General features: G+C 38.2%; 2 protein-coding genes across 2 annotated transcripts in view; both read left to right on the forward strand.

Annotated features, from left to right (window-relative positions):
* Positions 1 to 19,070, forward strand: part of LOC115234488 (protein sax-3-like) — a 31,737-nt gene extending 12,667 nt beyond the window's left edge. Inside the window, exon 5 of the mRNA XM_029805620.1 lies at positions 19,007 to 19,070. Within this exon, the coding sequence (XP_029661480.1) occupies positions 19,007 to 19,070 (64 nt within the window). The remainder of the gene's footprint in view (positions 1 to 19,006) is intronic.
* Positions 19,071 to 20,431: 1,361 nt separating this feature from the next.
* The window catches only part of LOC115234404 (radial spoke head protein 6 homolog A), a 4,537-nt gene continuing 2,424 nt past the window's right edge, over positions 20,432 to 22,544 (forward strand). Inside the window, exons 1-5 of the mRNA XM_029805456.1 lie at positions 20,432 to 20,688; positions 20,985 to 21,174; positions 21,316 to 21,515; positions 21,632 to 21,719; positions 22,127 to 22,381. Coding sequence (XP_029661316.1) covers positions 20,570 to 20,688; positions 20,985 to 21,174; positions 21,316 to 21,515; positions 21,632 to 21,719; positions 22,127 to 22,381 — 852 coding nt within the window. The 5' untranslated portion in view covers positions 20,432 to 20,569. The remainder of the gene's footprint in view (positions 20,689 to 20,984; positions 21,175 to 21,315; positions 21,516 to 21,631; positions 21,720 to 22,126; positions 22,382 to 22,544) is intronic.

The raw sequence follows: 22,544 nt of genomic DNA on the forward strand, positions 1-22,544 counted from the left end.
AATTAATTGTGTGTAAATTAAAATTATATATATTAAAATATAATATAATATTAAATATACACATATTTCTTTTTCTTTTTTTATCCAATCAACAGTCACTAAACCCACGTAATACATATTATGATCAATATTCGCGGTGAATACATTTAGCTTCTAGTTATATTTCAGAGCGCGATTAACGATACAAATTAAATGATAGGTCAGTTCTCGATCATGCTGTCTCTCTAATCTAAAATCATAGTTAATAAAGTTTTAAATGAGCTCGGAGTGAGTCGGCAATTCGCTCGCAAATTGATCCGCTCGGTCATTGGAGGACATTAGCCCGGGGCATCTAATCTCTCTCTCGTCTTCGCAAAATTGCTATTTTCTTATAAACCGTGATTCAAAAATGATTTTGCCATTCTTTACGCTACATATACATTTCACCGTTTATCTCGGAATTTCGACTTTCGGCTCTCGAGGCGGAGATGGATTATTGTGCACGGTATTGAAAAAAGCGCGCGTTCACGCATCGGAAAGATGTCATAAAATTCAGGAATTTAAATTGACGTCGAATATTTCGCCAATAACGGAGCGACGCGTGACAGCGCGACGTCCGCAACCGCACGGACGTCCCTATATTTGATTTGCCGGCGAACGAGCCGATTCTATTACAGATTAGAGCGCGATAGCGGATGATATCTACCTGCAATCGCGCGCGATTCGATGGTCGTTACCGTGCAGGAGATGCGCGTTACATCGCGATTTCCGCGGTGCAGCGGAGACTGGCAAAAATTGCACACCCTATTATTTCGGATCCTCCGGCGAGGGCGTCGTCGTTGGATAGATACGACCCCGCAATCTTGTAACATCCATCTTGGTACGGTCTGACATTGATCGAAAAGGCCGGCAGGCTGATTCGATAACTTAATTTTCGGAAATAAATTTTCTAGAGAAATTACAACGGTTTTCTTGTTACGAGAGAAAGGGGGCTTTATTACTTCGGCTTCGTAAATCGTTTCCGGCAGAATCTGCAAGACTTGCGAGATTTTATTTTGCAATTGCTTTCCTTAATTTCAGTGCTATGTTACGTTAGATGAACGATAATTAATTGTGCACGATATAATAACAAGTTTCCACAACGATGGAATATTACGGTTGAAATTCTAACTTGATCCATAATTAAACGGAGATGCATGCCCCAACAACGTTGTACGAGCAAATATTCTTCCATCTCTCGGATCTCTTTACGGCGAAAGGATTAAAGCGGAGATTCATAAGAGTCCCCTGTCGTATCCTGCCATTTGTCTCTTAAGCCTGACGTTCTGAAGATTCGGCCCGGGGTGTCTCGTAAAATGTGTAAAATGTCGTCCGCGCGACATTGAGATATCGCACGTGAGACTCAACGTACCGTCATTGTTCAAGCTCGACCGGTACTCCTACGCGACTTTCCTCCAGGTCAATTTCACCCTCGAAGACACATCGGCCTTCTGCGAGATGTCGTAATCCTCGGACCGATCTACAGCACATCGATGCGTTGTAGGTAGGCACGAATGGGCCAAGGGTCAAGGAACACATAACACTCAGTCATGAGAAGTAGGGGAAAGAGAAGGAGAGAACGTCACACACAAGGTAGGTTCTCAACTCTTCCGGTTATTCCTAGATAGACATTTCTTTATCCTTTTTTGTTAATTCCTCTTGCTTCTTGTTTATCAATCATTTTTATTTCATTATTTAACTAAAGCTCTATAAATAAATTTAAATTTAAAAAAACTTGTCCGGTGGACGTTTGCGGATTATTTATATTATAATCAAGAAGTACGAGGACAAGAAATGAACAAAGCGAAAGAAAAGAAATAAAAATGAAAAAAAAAACGATCCATGGAACAAATCCGACATACGTGACGTTCTTGACGTGCATGTGATTAAAAAAATTCATTCCCCGTGCTTAATATCGCACGCCTCCGCGAGAAAAATCTCGTTACCACGAAGAATCAAGCTCAATTTACATAAGTAGATATAGCGGGTGTGCGACGCGATGCACTGTCGGCGCCCCCGTAATGCATAATGAGAAATCACGTATGTATGTCCGCGTCGTGGGACATTTATCGGGTGTCCGTGGTTTACAAAACGGAAGGAAGGGGGGGAGGAGTGGGAGAGGAGATCAAGGCGCTGCACGCCGGCGTCGAGATATCTGAAGAATGCCAAGCGCATCCTCGGCTTTGTTCGAAACGGGTATAGACGGCGCGGAGGTGTGAGGAAGCGGATCACACACCATACAGACACACACACACACACACACACACACACACACACACACACACACACACACACACACACACACACACACACACACACACACACACACACACACACACACACACACACACACACACACACACACACACACACACACACACACACACACACACACACACACACACACATATATATATATATATAGATGCGTTACGAGGCGTGATAAACTCGAAAAAATCGTCTCTAACACGATTCACTGATCCACCGAAGCGCGAACACCCGGTATAGGGCGCCGTACCGCAGCGATCATAATGTGACGTTTCACCCTGCGGGGACGTGCCCCCGAGGCACGTGGGGGATTATTATAATGGGATCTTTAGAATTCCTCTCGGCGCGCAAACAGGTCCTACTGTCCTACATTCTGTGTGCTCCCTAAGTACTGATTCAAGGAAGACGTGAACTGTCCGCGGTCTGTGAAAAGACTGTTTTTTGACGGGTCGAACTGCTTGAACTACGGTGGATTCATCGACCGTTGAATGAGCTGCTGCTCTCTTTAACTTGTTTTCCGTAAGCTGTGCGATATAGCGAGACTTTGTACGTCTTTTGTAAATGTCTTTTAATATATAATAAATTTTTATTAGAAGGATGTGATAATTGTGCCACTATGGTTTGGCAGCATTTGTAATATATATATCAATATCGGGTTGATGTAGTTGAAAATTTTTAATTTTTAATTAATTTGGTGGTAGTATATATATTTATATACTTCAAAAAATATTATTCTTTGATATTTTTTAACATGCATTTACTAGAAATAAACTTAAAGTTAATATAGTATACGTCAGAAATAATTTTTCATAACGTCTTACGTTTGACGAGAACGACTAGCACGAAAAAACGATGGTTTTATGGGATTACTGATCATCGTACGCAGTCTTTCAACGACGATCATGTCTCGAGCTTGGTAAAAAAAAGCATTTTTTTTCTTTTTCTCAAACGCAAGACGGTTTTCAGTTTCGCAAATCCTCGATCGTTTTTCACCGACCGTTCCCATAGGATTGATCGCAACTGAAGTGATAAATAAAGAATGATTTTTCATGACACACGTTTTGTAGAAAGAAAAAAAAATCGAGAAGAGAATCGCGCATCAACTCATATCCGCAAAAGGGAGATTTGTCTGTTATAAGCGCTGAATGCGAAATATATTTCTTATGCTAGAAGAGAGCATTTCATGTCAAGTTTTCGCGACATCACCTAGATAATTTATATTAGTTCTATCGTCAAAGAAACGGAAATAGATTAACGCGCTTTACGTATTTAACGCGATCGATTCATGACCTATTCTGTCCAGTGAAGAGAAAATAGAGCTATCACGGAAATAGAGTAACTACCGAAACGATACATCCGATGGTGCGAGGCAAAAAAATCTCTAAGCGTTGTCTAAAACAATTAATGTGCTTCGTGATGTTCTTTCATGTCGCTTGTTCAAACCATTTAATATAACTGCCGAAAGATAAAAAATAGACACTACATCTTTTTCGAAAAGCACTCTGAAATACATTAGTTTCTTGATAAAAATATAAATCACAAAACCTTTAGAGCCAACTTTATAAAGATATCTACAAAGTTGATTATAATAGACTGACTTATAGACTGACTTATAATTTTTTAATTGACTTAAGAAGGCATATCCGTTTGAACCTTCGAAAAATGAGTACATTCTCTAGATTTTTTTGCAGCGCAACGATTTGATAAAAACTTTTTTTTTTTATGATATTAATACAATATTATTAAGTATTTAAATAACAATTTTTAGCTTAAAATAATTTTTTTTTTTAAGTTATGCGAATATTTACAGATTTATATTTTCATGCATGGTGTACATGAAAACGTTCGTTTATCATATCGGAAATCAAAAATACCAGTTTTTTTTATTAAATATATTAATAGCTATCTGCTGTGCGAGCGTTTTTTCAAAATTTTAGAAAATAAGAAAATGATAGCATGTTGAAAAAAAGTTTCGTTTTTTTAATAAGAGATCCATCTTTTTTGTTTATAACAAAAAAATGGGAAATCGGATTAAAAAAAGGCTTCGTTAGCAAATGCGGAATCTTATTAGAAACTCGCATGCAAAATTTGAAGTCAATCTGTCAAACGTAGCCCGAATTTTTATGCACACCGTGCATGAAAATATAAATCTGCAAATATTCGCATAACTTTTAAAAAAAATTTCTTTTTGAGCTGAAAATGTTTATTTAGGTACATAGTAATATTGTATTAATATTATAAAAAAATAATAAGTTTTTATCAAGTCGTTGCGCTGCAAAAAATCTAGAAAATCTCATTTTTCGAGAGTTCAAACGGGTATGCCCCCTTAAAGACGAAATTAAGATCAAGAATATGAAATTTACGGACAATTGCCATAAGAAGATTTGTCATCTGCTAGTAAGCTATAAAATTGTTCATAAACGCGGACGAAAATAAACTTGCACTAAACTTTGGCACGCTTGCAAGAGCAGTTTGATGCTTGACAAGCGCGAATCCCCTTCGCGAATGCACTTTCCAGTCCGTTACATTCTGGTCCTATACAGCATGTCACATCGTTTTAACCATGACGATTCGCGTGCAGAAAGGCGTGTGTTCCGGGAAGCAACTATACTTCCTTCAGTGTACACCGTAAGATAAAATGTAGTGTCATGGTAGTAAGAACATGGAGATAATAGGAAAATATACACGTTCGACGCGAGTTATTGAAAGTAGTTAATAATTTACCTTGTTGCGCGTTTCGCAATATCTTTCCGCTCGGCAATGACAAATGCAGCGTAATGCACTTTTTGCCACGAGATTTGTACATGATATACGCGCAATAATAATCCGCTTACTCGCACGTTTCCGCTGGTGATAATTAACTATGTAGTTTTTTCACGTATCGGCGAAAATTACGTAATAATCTCGCTAGATCTCGATAATTAGTAGCGCGTGAAATTTTGCGTAAGTTTCTGATAACGCTTTAACAATCTATAACAAGTGATTAAGACGATTAAGTAATTCAAACAAAGAATAATTTTAAGAAGAAAACGAACAGTCCGGTAAATCTCTCTCTCTCTCTCTCTTTCTCTCTCTTCCGGACATTTCAGTCGTCTGGGTGCCTTGTGGTTTTCGCGTGGGACGAGCGGAGAAGTGTCATACCGCAAAATCGTTTTGCGGTGTCCGGTCTCCGTTGTTAGTTTACGTCCCTTACAAATACCCCTGTGTGTGTATATCGAGACGAGGGGATAGCAAGGGGGAATCAGCGCCGAGAGATGCCTCAAAACTCCGGACTCGTTACTCGTCACGCGGATGCGACCAGAGTATATCGCCTTGACCGGGGATCGCTGGCGATAATAATTTTTGACCGACAGTTATTACTTGCGGGAGAGACGGGAGGAAAGCGCGGGCGCGGAACAATGGCACGGGCCGGCGATGACTATAATTTTTCAGTGTCGATAACTGTCGCGACGCGTCTCGCAGCGATATTTCAACGGCCGAAAGTACACGCCGCGTCGCGCGCCTCGATTATTATCGCGCAGCATAGTATCGATCGCATGCTCTTTCATCACGAGGAAACGATCTTTGCGGAAAATACAAGGGATCTCAATTCCATGTGATTTAGAATAACTTAACTATCACACATGCAATTTTTTAAATAAGTAAATTTCTCTTTGAAAGAAATTAAATATTATAATTAATATAAATGAAAATATGTTTTTAAAATTGAGAAGATAAAAAGTATATGACAAATATTAGTATACAAATAATCTATAGCTGATAAGTTTGAATTTCTCACATATTTGCGAGAATATCGTATTATACAAGCAGATATCAAATAAAACTGTTATAATAAGCTCTCAATTGTTCATTATCGCGGTCATAAATAAATACGGAAATTATTTTCGTGAATCTACAACAAGGAAATATAAGCTCTCCGCGTGTCGTTCCTCGTCGGCTTCGTCCGAAATCCAGCCTCGCACTGGATCGTCGCATCGGCTTTTCCCACACTTTCAGCCGCTCATCCCGTGACCGCGCTCTTCTAGAACAGGAGGGTACGGATCAAGGCATCAGTAGACGATAGAGGAGGCGGCAGCGAGAGCCGAGAAAGCGGCGGCGGCATCGAAATGGTAGGGAGATAGACGTACAAGAGCGAGACGGAAAGAACGGTCGGATACGAGCGAGGAGAGAAGAAGGAACGTGGAAAAGCGCAAGAGAGAAAGCCGGACAGGCACGATAGATAGGAAGAGGAGACTCGTCGAGGAAGCGAGAACGCGGCTGCGTCCAGCGTTGGCGTGACGAGGACGGTATGTCCGAACGGAGCAACAGAGTGCGACGTTTCAGGTCTTCGTGCTACCAGGAGAACATACAACGTAGACACGTCGCAGACCAAGGGCATTCTGTCGTTCGTCGGCGAGTGGGAAAAAGACGAGAGCAAACGACGAGGAAAGAACGAAAGCCGTCGGAAAGAGAGGTGACCTGAGAAAGGCGATGCGCGGAGGAAGACGAGTGGTGAAGAGAGAAAGAGAGAAAGGGAGAGGGAGAGAGAGAGAGAGAAAGAGAATAGCTCACTGACACGGTCACGGACGTGAGGAACGACGGAGAGCGGCATCGGAGAGCAACAGGTTGCCTCGGTGCTTACTCTGACAGGGGATGCGACCCGGAGAAACTCGACGGTGATGTCGCGATACGCGAACACGAAACGACGGATCTGAAATTGCGGTTGTGGAATGCGGGATGAGAAAGGCGAGGGCAATGCGGAGACGAGAAGAATAAATAATTGCTTGTGTCTTGATTGCTCTGGTATGCTTTGCTAGATCAACGCGTAAGATATATGCATAAGTGACACGATAGAAATGGCTTTTCGATTGAACCAATTTCATCATTGTCGCGTCTGAATTAAAAACTGTTAGATGCCTCCATATCCATAGTTATCGCGAATAAGTTCTTGACTGATACTTTATTTTATCACTGTCTGTCACCTCTAAAATATCAATCAAGAAATCTATTAAGATTATCTTTTTATTTTACTTTCATAATTTAATCAATTTTTTGCATTTTTTTTTTTTAAAAAGGATCATCATTAAGCTATCTGAAGTTTGGCTTCTAGATATATAGAATCTTACTAATTTAGACGATGAAACTTCCATCAACGATGAATAATTTGACGCAATGACAGATTGATCGAAGAACGCTAATTATTGAAGTTCCATCTCGAGAACCGGATTTACAAGTCATCTCTAGACGTAACAAGCATTACGACGCCCGAGATTACAAGAATATAAAAAATCGCGTCCAGCAAGAACGAGCGTGATATGGAAGTCGTTACCTCGCCGAGGCTCTTTCGGACCCGCTAGATGTACGACCGTCGTAAAACGCCGTCACGTGGGTCACATTCACCGCTGCGTGGTAGCAGCTGCCGTTACAAATAACTCGTAAATCTGTGCGTTCGCCAACAACAAAATTCTTCCTGATCGATTTTTCTCTGGCGAACGAATCGACAATAAAATTGGCGGCTTTCGATTATCCACGGTACCCACTCGATCCGTTCGATGGTCGATGCTTAAACGTGTCCTCGATGAACAAATTACCGATGAATAGATGAACACACAAGTCGAATGTCACGTTTTTTCCGTCTCAGATTGTTGTTCTTCGTTGTGCTTTTCTTTCGTGGGGAGAGAGTGGACCAAAGACTCTGTCGGCTTCGTCTTGCTTGATTTTACGCGCCACGACGGGCGATCGTACTTAGTCTGATGAATGATCCTCGTTGATTGCAAGTTATTATGTCCGCCAAAGACTCGCCGACTGTACGCACGTTATTTTTCCAAAGACGAATATATCTCGTACTAGACTGCACCGGCTGCAAGTGCCGAGGTAGATAGGTCGACAGAGATTGTCATCGGCCGCATAAACCCATTGATAAATTAGTTTCAGAGATGACTCATGCTTAGACGGTTCGCCGTTAAACGTTTCTCCGTAAAATCGCAGTCAAAAGGAGAAAGGAGTGACTTTTCCAACCTTTAAAAAGGTTCGAAGTCCTCTTTTATTTCCGCGCCGCGTTAAAGCCTTCGTTTTTTATTTATTTCAATGTACCCGTCCATCACACGGGGATTACACGCGAGTCATATGTACCTCCTCTCGTTCCATTTCGTGCGTACGTGCGTGACGCGCACGAGCGCAGAAGGGTTGCCTTTATCCCTATCGCGATATTTTATCGACTACGATCGCTTTCCTACAGGCGGAGACGAATGAGGATACGATGTAGCCGGCACTTTTTTCTCTTCCCTCCGCAGCCTCTTCCTACGTGAGGATGAGACGAACAAAGAGAGAGAGAGAGAGAAAAAGAATGAGTGAAATACCATGTGTATGCTCTCGCTCTTTTTGGCCCTTCTCCCTCGCTCCTCATCTACTCGGCCTCCTCATTCTTCCCTTTTGCTTCTCTTGCCGAAGCACACACTTGGCTCGTAATTACCATGATCAAACAATGCTACAGGGAATCGTATCCCCTCGTACTCCGCAATGTTTGATGCGATGTTGGCTACGAATCGTTGCTGTGGTCGTTATCGTCGGCAGGCAAGACGACGTTTGTGGTAGTACTTTCGCAAGAGGTGGGTGAGACATTCCACCGGTCGACTACCGGGCATAGGCTGTAGGGGTCCCGGATTGATTGCGGCAGTCTACTGCTCTTTGAACGTCCGAGTATAATTCACGATCGCGTAGTGCGAAAGCGGCTCGCTCTGTGACCTCAAATACGAAATCAATTATGAAACTCCGCGTGAAACGCTCTTCAAACATAGTTTGCGCGTTATTCGTCGATTAATTAAAATTAAAATCTTCCGTATCGCTATGCAGCAAAAGACGGGAGCGGAAACTAACCCGAAAGTACTGAGATCTGTGATGAACGGCTCATGATGCTGAGAGATATGGAGATTCGATTACGCGTCTCGACATCCAGGATCACTGTGAGAATAAATTCGTGCGTTAATATCGTGCGATCGAGTAATTAAAGAAAAATGCTGAAACGTTGCTACGATTAAGCATCTCATAGTGCATCTCGGCGGGGTCTGATTAATCGTGGTCGGCCGCTCATGAATCCTCGCGCGTCGGATTACGATTCAAATGAATATGGACAAACACGGAGGCGAAACGACGCACATGCATTACCGTCTCGGCTACAAGTGGATGTGGGAACGCATTAAAAAGGAAGGGATTAAACGTAAAGAGGAAGGAATCTTTTTTTATATGCGAAGAAGAGATGAGTTCTCGCTTGCAAAGTTGCGTCGGCAAATATTTTCGTTTTATACGAGTCAGCGCCAGCACACTGATATCAGGAATTGCGAAGTTGCGCAGTGAATGCTCACCATCGAAATAATAATTCAAACTATGTTGCACAATGTTACCGCGGGATAGTAAAGAAAGGAGTTTTACATAGCAGTTATTCAGAAATATTAATTAAACTAAAATCATAACGTGTCAAGCGTTTTTATACAATATAATCGGAAAAATTTAATGATTTATACAAAAGAGGACATGTTCGTTAAATAAAATTTTTTTTCTACGAGGAAAGAATCTTTGAAAATAAAAAAGTATAAAAAATCTCCGCGAGAGAGAAAGACTATATAATATTTTCAAATATTCTATAATTTATTTAGTACCTTGTTATTTTCCAGATTTTTGAAGATTAGATTTGGGTTATAACTAGTTAGATTAAAAGTATATATTGTATCTTTAAGTTTTAAGCGTCTTAAATGGCACTCTGTTATGGTTGAATCAAGTTCGTTACGGATGAGAGACAATCCAGTTACTTTGAGTAGTCATCCGGTCAAAACTTCCGAGAACAAATTAGCGTTTCTTTTACTCCTCGTTGAAAGCGCAAAAAGATATAACACAACATCAAAAATAAAGAGCTGCGTAATAATTATTACATATCCGCAATTGAAACACTGTCCCCAGTCTGAATTAATAATAATGTAATATAGTATTAATTTTAGTGTACCATTCAAACTTTTTTCCGCGACTAATATTATAAGTCGAAATATATTATTTTCAAAGAGTATATATTCTTTGTAAAAACTTTTATACGCGGATAAAATAGAAGAAGTTTTAATATCTCCTAAAAACATTTAGTCGACTTTACTTCTCGTTTATTTGTTTATTCACGGTTTTCGTCCCGAAAATAATTCCCTGATCCCCTGGTTCTTCCTTTAAAGTTTCTTTCCTCGCACGTCACTGTATATACAAACACCGTAATGTTTAGGTGTGAATCTTTTCCATGCTACATCTTCCGGAAGACAGACACTGGTTGCTCCGAAGCGGAGTCCGTACAGAGAATGAAGTCATGAGGAAAAAGAAATATCTATGGATTTTAAGAAGAGAAAAATCCTGAAAAATCACGGTGTCGTAGTTGTCGGTGTCGTGAGCTTACAAAAATAGACTTTACATAAAATTGACAGACCGTGATGTTGATTCACTGTACATTTTACACGCAATATCAATGATTTACTTATTTCTAACTATGTAATCTCTATGAGATAACTTATATAAGTTATTTCATAAATGATATTTTATTTAATATTATTTCTTTGTAGTCATTTTATAATCTGTGTAAATCCATGTAAAGATTTAAAACTTTAGCAATATATTTTATCAAATTACAGTCTGAATTAATTTATATTACTCGATATCGTGTAGCGTGCGTGCTATCCTTTCTAATCACATTTCTAAGTTTAGACGATTGAGAATATTGTGTATTATCCACAAAGACGCGTTCATACAATACCCGTCAACTTCAATAGCCTATATAGTTCTATAAATAATGGAATCTCGTTGAAGAAGTTTATAAATAATGGAATCCTGTTACTGAAATCTTGCCGGCGAATGACGGGATTGGTAGCATGCCTTTTATCATGACAATCACACGAAGACACGTGTGTGTCGTTCCTACAAAAAGGCATTGTATGGGAATTTAATAAAATCGATTTCTATATTGGAAAAGCGCATAGTATACCGGATAAAGACAGCGCGCAAGGCTAAAGTATATAGTGTATTCTTTTTATTATAAAAATGAATATGCATCTCCGAGAAAAACACGACATATCGTGCAATATTTCTATTATAAATGCGGATGTAAAGCAAGACGCATTCATTCACACGCTCGCTGCACTATTTCGTAAATAACGTCTCTACACACAAGCGATAGCATTTAATTATGAAAATTAATTATGACAGAATGCGCATTATATTAATGATAATAGATTCATTCAATCTTTTGTTTTGTTTCCGATTATAATCATTGTAACGTATTTGTGGAATGGGGTATTTCTGAATGTTGAAATTTTATGCGGCGATCATTTCATCGATGATTAAAAGGTCATGCCGGAAAAACCAGAAACTAAATTTCCTTTCCAGTTGATTCTTCTTCGGTGCGACATTTATGGTCACAAATTTTTTATGACAAACTTAGCACAGGCTGATCTGATATTTAAAATAAATTGTGTAAAATATATAAAATGCTGATACCGCAAAATTTTCAAATTTGAGGGATATTAAAAATATCAAGTCTATTTCGCGCGGATATGAGAAAGCGCGCGATCTATTTTTCTTATTATTTTTAAATCTATTTAACAACGTTTCGATAAATTGTCTTATTTGTGTCGTATACGAAAATTGTAGTGTATAATCATTTCGATGAGTGCAAAGCTTTGTATTATTTGAAAAAGAAACATGCGATTTTATTAATTACTCTTTTAGTGATCGATGTGTGGAATTCGCCAAGCGAATATTCCAATCGATCAAGTGGCTTTCTCGCGGGATTACATTTAATTCACATCTATTTAGAGCACACACGTACACATGTATCATGATACGTCATGAGCGATTGAGGCAGAAAATACGCGCGAGTTATGATGTAAGTACATACTTTCGGTGGCATGGCCCTCTCCGTGCAGTAATCTCGTTTGTACAAACGGAAACGTCCAACAATAAACAAAACCGTAATACTTTCGAGTGTTCCGGACCGGCCGGAGCAAGAGCTTGGTGTGCATAACGAAGCACGAGGGCTGTGCCCTAGAGTATTAACTTATGGAACAGAAATAACAGCTTTCTCCCCCCCATCTAGAAGAACCAAAATAAGCCACGAAATACAGGATTGTCTGGAGCGTATGTGGCCGACTACCTGACAGAATGATTTTCGCGTTGGGAATTTCTACGAGTGAATATATATGGTACGCGGGACACATTTGGGGTTTACATGTATTTATTTGACTGGCATGTGTGTGTGTGTGAAATTGTTTATTCGGCAAAAACTGATGGTCCTTTGTTCCCGTGAAGTAGGCTTTTCAGATTTAAAACTCGAAAAGGATATTTGGACGTCAGTGAGTTACATTATTTCCCATGCACGTTTGAGCCGTGCGGTAACCTTCTTAATATTGCCACGTCAGCGTAAAGGTATCACTGCGTGAAGGTATGCACTTCCGATTTAAAAGTAACATAAGCGAGCAGTTTAACACGAGTAATCTAATAATTCTCAAGAAAGTACATATTTATCGATGCGATATTTAAATAAATAACAATTTAATTAACAAAATAAATGCAAAATAAAAAACATTTATTTGCAATTTTATGAACGTGCGTAAATAAGTGAAATAAATCAAGCTACGAGCAAGCTAATTTCTTTGATTTCTTAATTACATAGAATGCGACAAGTTGTAATTTTATTGGGCGAAACAAATTCGCAAGTGCAACGTTAAATCTCGCGCTATTTGCAAGCGTAATGCTGGTTGAATTTTAAACTCCGACACGTTACACGCGTACCCTGTGTACAGAGTCGGAAGGACGACGTCTACATAGACTCAGCGAGAATTAGCATAAGCCATTGTCCTGCCAAGCGGCTGGCCAGAAGGACGGTACCAGAAAGCTCGCTACAATAACCCTTTATACCCGCCGCAGGTGGAGTACTGTTATAACCGTAAATCGATGGTAAAGACTTTGCACTTTCGTGACTCGCACGAATATGTGACAATGTGATGATGTAATTTAACTGGACTGTGGCGTTTCTTGCTTAAGTCGCAGTATCCTCAACGGAGAATTGTCACCAAGATTTAATTAGAAACATGAGAATGCACTTAGCAAAATAATTTCCGTTGTCCTATTGTAATCTTTAAATGCTTGCGCGAGACATGTGTATAAAAGCTTGACTTTATCAAAGCTTAGCACAGTTAATTGTAAGACGTTAATTTCATAAATAATAAAATGCACACACGAAAGAGTATTCTCTTTTTTTTTAGTAACAGTACAGTACGTAGAAAATAAGCGGAAATAAAAGAAAATACAACATAAATGCGGAGTTTATACTTCATAAATATGAAAGTAGGAATGAAGGCAAAAAGGCGATATATATGCCGGAGACAAATGTAGCACTTGTCAAACGCCGTATGAATAGTGAAAGGTTAATGATAGTTTTGAAATTTTTTCCGTGTCTAAAAAAAAAAAACATAGGCGTTATTTTATGCAGAATATGCATTGAATCATGGTGCAACGCCGCATATTTATCGCATACAGCGATTTCGGTTTTGACAGTAGCGGAAATCGAATAGTTGGGCATATTGTCGCGGTATATATCTATATAGTAAAAAATAAACAACAAATCATTCGTAAAAAAAAATTGAAATTTGTCTACGACAATTTCAATTTTAAAGATCTATATTCTAGCGAAAAAAATGATTTAGAATGTCAAATCATCACGCACGTTTATAACAGCTCACTCTATATAGAATTACAATCTTTTAAATATTTGACAATATTGCCGTATCTTCGCGCAATCTCTCTCGAGTCTTTGTCATTCTGAGATTGAAGCGATAAAAATAAAAAAGAAATAAAAAAGAATTACATCAATAAATTCTTTATTCGTGCAAGTTAATCAAAAAAAGAGTTTTTAAACAATGTAATCATTAATTATGCGCTATATATACATGATTCAATATCCGACTAAACGGCGACGCGATAGACAACAAGTAAGCCACGCGCAAAAACCACCTAAGCTTTTAATTAAAACGCTCTTTAAACAGTTCCGTAATAAAGTATTTTAGAGCGCTTTTTTTATAAAAACTGACTAATTAAGACAACTGAAAAACAAAGATCGATACAATTTAAAATTGAGCATTGAATTTAAACATAAAAAAAGGAAAAAAAATGGCAATAAGTATACGCTCAAAAATCGAATGTGAAAAAACAGAGCTATGAAAGACGAGAGATTGGCGCGACGAAAGTTAAAAGAAAAAGGCGCGAAAAGAAAAATTTTCGACTAACCACGTGCTCCTAGTGTTCGTCATGCCCGATGAGGATGAGCCGCGGAATGTACGGAGAAGCCGGAAAACCTTTCTCGACACTCTGCTGAGAAAGGACCCGAAGGAGCGATAACGCGCACCACCTCCGCGGACGGGAGTCGGCCACTGACTGAACGTGACTCCGATTCTCTCTGGAACCGGGAGGAGGCTGCGTCGACCGGTCATGGACCACGGGCCTGCGGCCTTCCGACACTGAAGTCGGTGCCGCAAATTTCGCTCCTGCCCCCTTATTCCATCGCGCTTACCGGCTTCATACCTCACAAAATTTTCTGATAAACTTGCGCGACATATTTATATATATATATATATATATTGAAATTTATTCCAAGTAAATTTAAAGCAAATTTTAAATATGTAACAGTTATGTTTAGCAAATGTTATTGTTATTAGATTCTTGCCGATTAAATATAAGAATTTTTAATAATTACGATCATAAATGTTATAAATTAGCTTTTATGCCTAAGAGTAGGCATGACATACGTTTCCGTTATAACAAAAAAAGAATTGGCATAGACACGATGTAAATATGATTTTTATTTATAAATACGCGGATAAGTAAACTATAAAATATCGGTGTTACATTGATAAAAAAAAGAATAAAGGTTATCATTTTTTTAATATATAAGATTTATGTAAGATTTATAATCCAAGGAAATAATTCGTTCCACTCGAATGTGCATACATGCATCATTTCTAGAACATAAAAATAAAAACGAACGAATAACGTTCAGTAAAACATCTAATTGAGATAACACTCGCAAAGTGCAGCGGAAGCGTCGATAATTAAACTGTTCAATATTGAGAAGCATTCCGACATATAATCGTATGTATTAATTTCATATTCATAATACTAAACCAATTGTAAACGAATGTTTATTTTTTTGCAAAGAACAAAAATAAACAAGAATACCAATCAATCCTTGTTGAACTAAATTTAATTGAAATACGGACTGTCCGTTTTTTATTTTTGTAATGTTGACTATGTAATGTAAACAAAGAATATGAAATAAAATTTTTAGGAATCCTTTAAATGAAAACTCCGTTATATACATTAAATATATAATCTAAATATGAATTTCACTCTCTCTATTTAGCATTGTCCAAAATTTTTTATAAGATACGTGAAATGTCTTCCATATCATTTTTATACGCAGTAATAATAAAATTAATCTATTCAAAATGAGTCTGTTTCTTTAGAGTTAAACTTTAAATCGTTTAATAACATCTGTGAGTAAAATCAAAGTTATTGAGAAGATATGAGAAATTTGGCATGCTACCAGTTTAAGTAGCCCAAGGCCGAGAAAAGATCGTGATCTCGCGGCTTCTGGAAATCCATTCATCCGTTCACTCACTCCGCGGACGTCTTAATGAAAAGTGAGTCGGCGAGGGCGGTCGGGAACAAGCGATTTACGAGCGATCGGCTGATGCGTAGCGCGTGGAAACGGCAAATGAATAATGTAAAACTTTCGCGATGCTTCCTTAACAGTAGCAAACGCGTAATATTACTTGTGACTAAACACACAAACATTACGCGCATGAGGAAAAGAAAAGATAATTTTGATACCAAACTTAAAAAAATATTTGATATACGTAAAACAATATGCAAAAAGTCGTGAAATTATTCGCATAATCAAACAATAATAGAAATCTAGAAAACAATGCATGGAAAAACAATGTTTCATTTATATCTATTTTTAAATCAGTAAAAATTTGACATAATTTAAAAAAATCATAATTATTTTCTCAAAGACACAGAGATTTTGACAGGGGAAAAAAGATTATTTGTTGATTGAAAAAATCTTGGGCTTTTATACGACATAATTATTGCATAACGAATCATTTGATTGGTATGTCATACGAACTGTGTCTTTTATCCTTTCCGCCACGTAATATTATATAATTATCACTAAAGAAGTTAAACTGCATTTTCAAGATAGGATGACATTACCGGAGTTTGGACGATTTCAAGACGGGAGAAGTGGAACTTTTAATAATAAGATCCAGTAGACGTAAACTCTCTCGCGCACTTCGTACTAAATCGTTTTAATAATTGCGAGAGGATCTATCCGAGGAAGAGTAAGGTAATTCTCCATCTTGAACGAAAAGACTTTGACTTGCTATTCAGCAAGATACGTCTTTTCATCTCGATGCAATATTTTTGTTACGACATCAACGTTTCTCTTTAAGCAATACGCAATTTTTTTATTAATAATATATTTTACTTTTATTAATCACATGCCGGTTTTTATTTTGTTATTAAACGAAAACCATTTTCGAGTGAAAATGTAAGGAAGATTGATAATCTAATGAAGACAGAATTAATTATCTCATTAATTCAATAAAAACAAGAAGTATTTGCGATATTAATTTACCTTGACAGTCGATGGTACATGATGAACAGCGCGGCTCCCCCGTCCTGCGGGAATCCAGGATGCGAAGAGAAGTCGTTATTCCCAACACAACGCCGGTTCTTTCTGTTCCTCGAGGCTGTAGGGCCTAAAGGCTATACGACACGGAAGCCGATCCTCACGAAGGGACGCGCGCGTAGAGCTCACGGGAGAAAACTGACCGAAAGAAGCGCGGAACCCGGAGAGAGAACCGACCCCCGATATGAGTTGGTTTCGGTGAGAAGAAGAGGGGCCAAACGGCATGGGGGAAAGAGAGAGAAAGAGAGGAAGAAAATGTGAGGAAGGGAGGATGAGGGGGGGGGGAGGGAGGGATGAGTAGAGCTGGTAGAGATGGGGTGGTCGACTGGCAAGAGAACGAGATAGTTGAAGAGAGGAGGAAAGGTGGGGATTTCTTACTCATTCATACTCCAACGCCCCCGCGAATTACGAGCACCAACTCCTTTCTCCCCCCCCCCCCCCCCCCCCTTCAACCCCCCCCCCCTTGGTTTACGTCTCTCCCTCTCTCTCTCTCTCTCTCTCTCACACTCTCTCTCTTGTCGTCCACATTTGAAATGCGTTCAATGCCGCCCGATTAACGAATTTATCGTTCGCAGTTCTTTTTCAAATACATCACTGAAGCGTGCGAAGAACAAAATTCTTTGAGAAGAATCTCAAAGATTTTATTTTCGTTATACGAAATTCTTGGATTTGTTTTCTTTATACATTTCACACAACGCGTCATTTACTGATTAGATTTTCTTTCTTGTAAGAATTATTAAATGTGTATGAATCTAGAATAGCTTTGTCCATAATAAAAATATCAGTGCTTCAACAATTTTTAATAAATTATAAACAAATAAAATTTTGAAAGAAAATTAATAAAATAAACATTTAAATTAAATGAAACTAAATTAATAAATTACGCGCGGAATATAATAGTATTTTAAGTATATATAATTTAATTACTGAAATTAGGTCAATTAAAATAATTTTAATTTGAAATATCGTCGATAAAACAATTTTTATATAGCTGAAACTTTAATCGCATTGCAAAATATGAATATATATGTTATATATTTGCTTAATTAATACATTAAGGTTAAAAGTGCCTTGATTCTAGTGGCTGCGATAGAAAATGAAATTTTCCTTGACGGGGAAAATACTGCATTCCTCGTCTATCGAACTCACGCTATTCTGTGCGCGGGAGCGAGATATTCGAACTCGTTTATCATCGTTATCGGTCGAGAATCGCATCTGCGATAGACGGTCATACATTAACGGCTTTTGTTAATTAACGCATCTGGCCGTCGCGCGAACAATGCGCGTCAAACGGCAACGGCTATTGAATTTCGGCGAATCGGATAATCCGCGTTCTGCGCTCCAAATCTGCGCCCGTTCATCCGATACATGCCAGCCCGGCGAATAATCATACGCTCGCGTTTTATTAATCGACATACCATTTTGTTAATTACGCGGGAGTATTATGCGGCGGCGAAGTACCGGGAGAAATGCCGAGTGACGCAGCTGGCCCGCTTGAAAAGCCCGTGTTTGGACGCCAACGCCGGCGGCGTGGTGTGTGGCATCCAACACCACCTGTTATAACTCTTGAAATTACGAAATCCTTGTATCTACTGTTTGCAATCCGGTCTGTTTGAAACTTGCCACGTGCTCAACCTTACGTATATAGCACAGCCATAATTTTACCTTGTTGGCGATGCAGCAACGAATTGTAATTAACGCTGCGCGCGCGCGCGCGCGCGTTTCGCGTGATTGCGATTCTACAATATATTCGACATAATGTTGATAGGAAATTTCATACGCGAGAGAGATGTGATTTATAAATCAGAAATGTTACGGAATTGCACGCTATTAAGATGCAAAACTAATGCAGAATCTTGAAATTCTAAAGAGAAGCAAGAACATGTCACGTCCTTGCATCATATCCGTGATCCTCGTTTCTTTTCTTAAAGACATTTATAGTTTTATCAATAACAATTCTTATATTTATAGCCGATCCGCTTATATACTTGACTGCGTCGACGAATATCGGCAGATCGACATTATAGAGACGTGATTTGCATAATAATCTATGCTGGTCACGCAAGCGTAGTACAATACAGAGCTGCATAATAAATATGCAAGTTATTAAGAGCTGCAAAAAGATCAGGACTTCCTTGAAACAGCAGCTTTTTTTCGTAGTATCTTGAAACATCTTGCCATATACAAATATTACAGCGCATATGGGCGTCAGCTATATACACACTGGAGAATAGTCACTGATAGATCAAAGAATGCTTTTGAAAACCATTACCTCATAAAACTATTTTAAGACAATTTCATTTGTCCACAGAATATTGGACGATTGATATCACAAAATATATATTTTGTTAAAAACATATTTAACGCAAAAACTATATACATGAACAAAATCTTTATATAACTTTTTATGTTGACAATGAGAGAAATGATTTAATAACGTATAATATTTGTCTTCTCTCTCTCTCTCTCTCTCTCTCTCTCTCTCTCTCTCTCTCTCTCTCTCTTTATTTCTATTCAATAATTATTTAAAGAATTTAGAAGCAAGTACAAGAAAACAAATATTTTCATTATCATTTCTCATTATCATTCGAGGCTATTTTTAACGGCATAAACTTTCGAAAGCTTTTGATCACAACACCTCGACATTTATCGCTGCGGCAGTTTTTAAAGGCAGGACACGTGTTGTACGCCATAGAAGAAGGGTGGGCGTCAAAGGAAACAGCCAGTGACCTCGAGAAGCATCCATCATATTTAGGACACCCGATAGACGATAACTATGCTCCAGGATGCAAACTGATAGAAACCGTGCGTGTGCGATTCATCTTTATTGAGTCACATTGTTCATTCATATTTTCCTCTCTCTTTCAATTCATTGATATTATTTAGTGAGAATGGATATTATTATATCGTGTGTAATCATATAATCAATACAGCGTGATAAAAAAATACGAGTAAAATATGAACAGATAATATCAGATGTTAAACAAATATTTTAAGCATCATCATAGTATTATATGCATTATTATTAATATTATATATATTTGAATGATTTAATATATTTATACTTAGTGAAAGCAGCTTGCTTTCAAATAATAAAAAAGATTGAATTGTTTTTAATTATTTTCTATGCTATGTTTTACGTTTTCACTCGAAAATAGGTTCTCGTTTGATAGAAATGCGTGGGAGACATTTATCTCAGCTATCGTTCCAACTACTTTCAACAAAGTTGATTAAAAACATTTTTGGTGCGATGTGTTAAAATAATTAGGTCATCCCAGATAAGATTTTTTATTTCTGTAACAGCAATCGCGGCGATTTCGCGACACAGGATGATGCTGAATGAGAAGAAACGGATGAACAACGCCGATTAAAAAAAATCAGTTGGAGCTGATATAACTTACCAAACAATGACAGCTTGCGTAGCGGTTACGTTATTACGATAATATTATACTGAGTATCCGGCGAGATGTGACGTCGCATCCAATTTTGCGAGCTGGTTGCATGCAGTGAGACGTGGAAAATAGCATAATAAGAATGGAGTATTCTTATACCGTAGAAGAGACACCTCCTGACGACGTTCCCAGCGTGGAGCACGACATTCGACGCGCAAAGAAATTTCTTCAGAAACACAGCACAGAATCGGGTGACAGTTTGTAAGCGCGCCACTGAATTTCCTACGATAAGAATTATGCAATTGTATTCTCCTTGTAATGTATTCTTTTATTTCCAATATACACACAATATTTCACATTACACTTACTGTCATAACTGCGTTTCGCAAAAGAGCTCCGATGATGCGATCATGGTATAAAAGCAATTGTTCCATTGTTAATCCTGAAATAAAGTTTTTTTTTTATTACAAAAACTTAATAATAATGAAGAAAAAAAGGATGTTGAACGAAATATCGAGCAAACAGATTATTAATTTACTTTTGACGACCCTTTCTAGATACGACCATCTAACTGAACTTTTAGCAAAATTACTTGCTGAGCAACCGCGAAACGCAATCGATACTTTCGAGGAATACAGCAGAAAATTGAAGGAGGAGAGATTTAAGACTAAGACGGATCATCTTCGAGATCTGTATGTACCACCGGTGCAGTATGACGATGCCAAGAAGCTCATTAAGCTCTTCCAGGTGCGGTTTGACAAGTAACAGATAATGAAACCGCGATACACACCGAGTTTTCCTCGGATAAATAACATGCAAATGGCGCAAACGATGCAAACTATAATCTTCGTTTTATTGTGCCTTTCAATCTTCCTGCAATCATGGCAGAGTGTAAAGCAGATTGACGAAAACGATCAGGAGAGAATGGAGGACGAGGAGGAGGACGATAAGAAAAAGAAGTACCCCGACATGTTGGATCTTTTGTTCTACTTCGAGCAGACGGGTGTAGGGTTGCCGCGACACGAAATGGTGTTGCTTAATTTATCGATTCGGAAGCTGGCCTCCACAGTCCCGCTTGTAAATATTAGGTATTCGATTTGAATGTAACTTGCGTTATTTTGGACTTGTATATCTCACACTATTTTCTATATGTTTATTTAATATATTTTAATATATTTCTTAAATTTCAATTCGTATTTCACAGATTTTGGGGTAAAATACTTGGAAAACCCAAAAATTATTATGTAGTGGAAGCTGAATTTCAGGCGGACGAGCTTGCTCGAAGATTAGAGGTAAAATATTAGTATTAAATATAATACGTAATTAACTTCTGACATGTTTCTCTTTGATCTTTGCCACGCTTTTCCCCCAAAGTAATTTACGTGTCATAAAAAACGCATGACAATTTCATTCACTAAATATACACGTTATCTAAAATCTCGATTAACACTATCTGTGACGCTAAAAGAATGACTTAAACTAATATTTGTATTTATTAATTCATCATGTTTATCGTATATCTAGCTTAAAAAAAAAAGATAAATTAAAAGAGATATTTATCGCAGTATTAAAGCAGCTTTATCTGAATTTTCTTCGAATAAATGAATAAATAATATGGTTATGTATATTGTTCCGTGCCGTGTAAAATCTTAAGATCCTCTTAAGAATATCGTAATATTTTCTTTAAAAATAGCAAGAGAAAGCTAAGGTACAAGCTCAAAGAGAGAAAGAGGAACCCGAAACCGAAGCAGCAGCAAAATTCGCAGAGGAAGAAGCCGCGGCAAAAAACGAGACGGGAGCCGTGGATGAAACTGTTGGAGCAACGGAAATCCTGCACGAGGATACGGTAATAGGAAAACCCTTGGAGCTTGTCTTTCCTCCGCTGCCTGTTAATCCGTGGAGACCGTTGCCGGAAGTACCGGCTGAAAGAATCGGGAGCGGTCTAAATAAAAAAGTACGTGCGTTTACGAGCTCTCAATTATTACCGGAATATCAAAGGCAATGCGTATAACGAATTAATATTCAATTCGCATCACATCGTCTTTTTTTTTTTTTTTTTTTTTTTTTAATAATCTCCCCCCTTCCCCCCGATTTTTGTGAAGCGGGTTCCACATAGA

This window comes from Formica exsecta, unplaced genomic scaffold (genome assembly GCF_003651465.1).
Source record: "Formica exsecta isolate Colony F162 unplaced genomic scaffold, ASM365146v1 scaffold2, whole genome shotgun sequence".
NCBI classification, from domain to species: Eukaryota; Metazoa; Arthropoda; class Insecta; order Hymenoptera; family Formicidae; genus Formica; species Formica exsecta.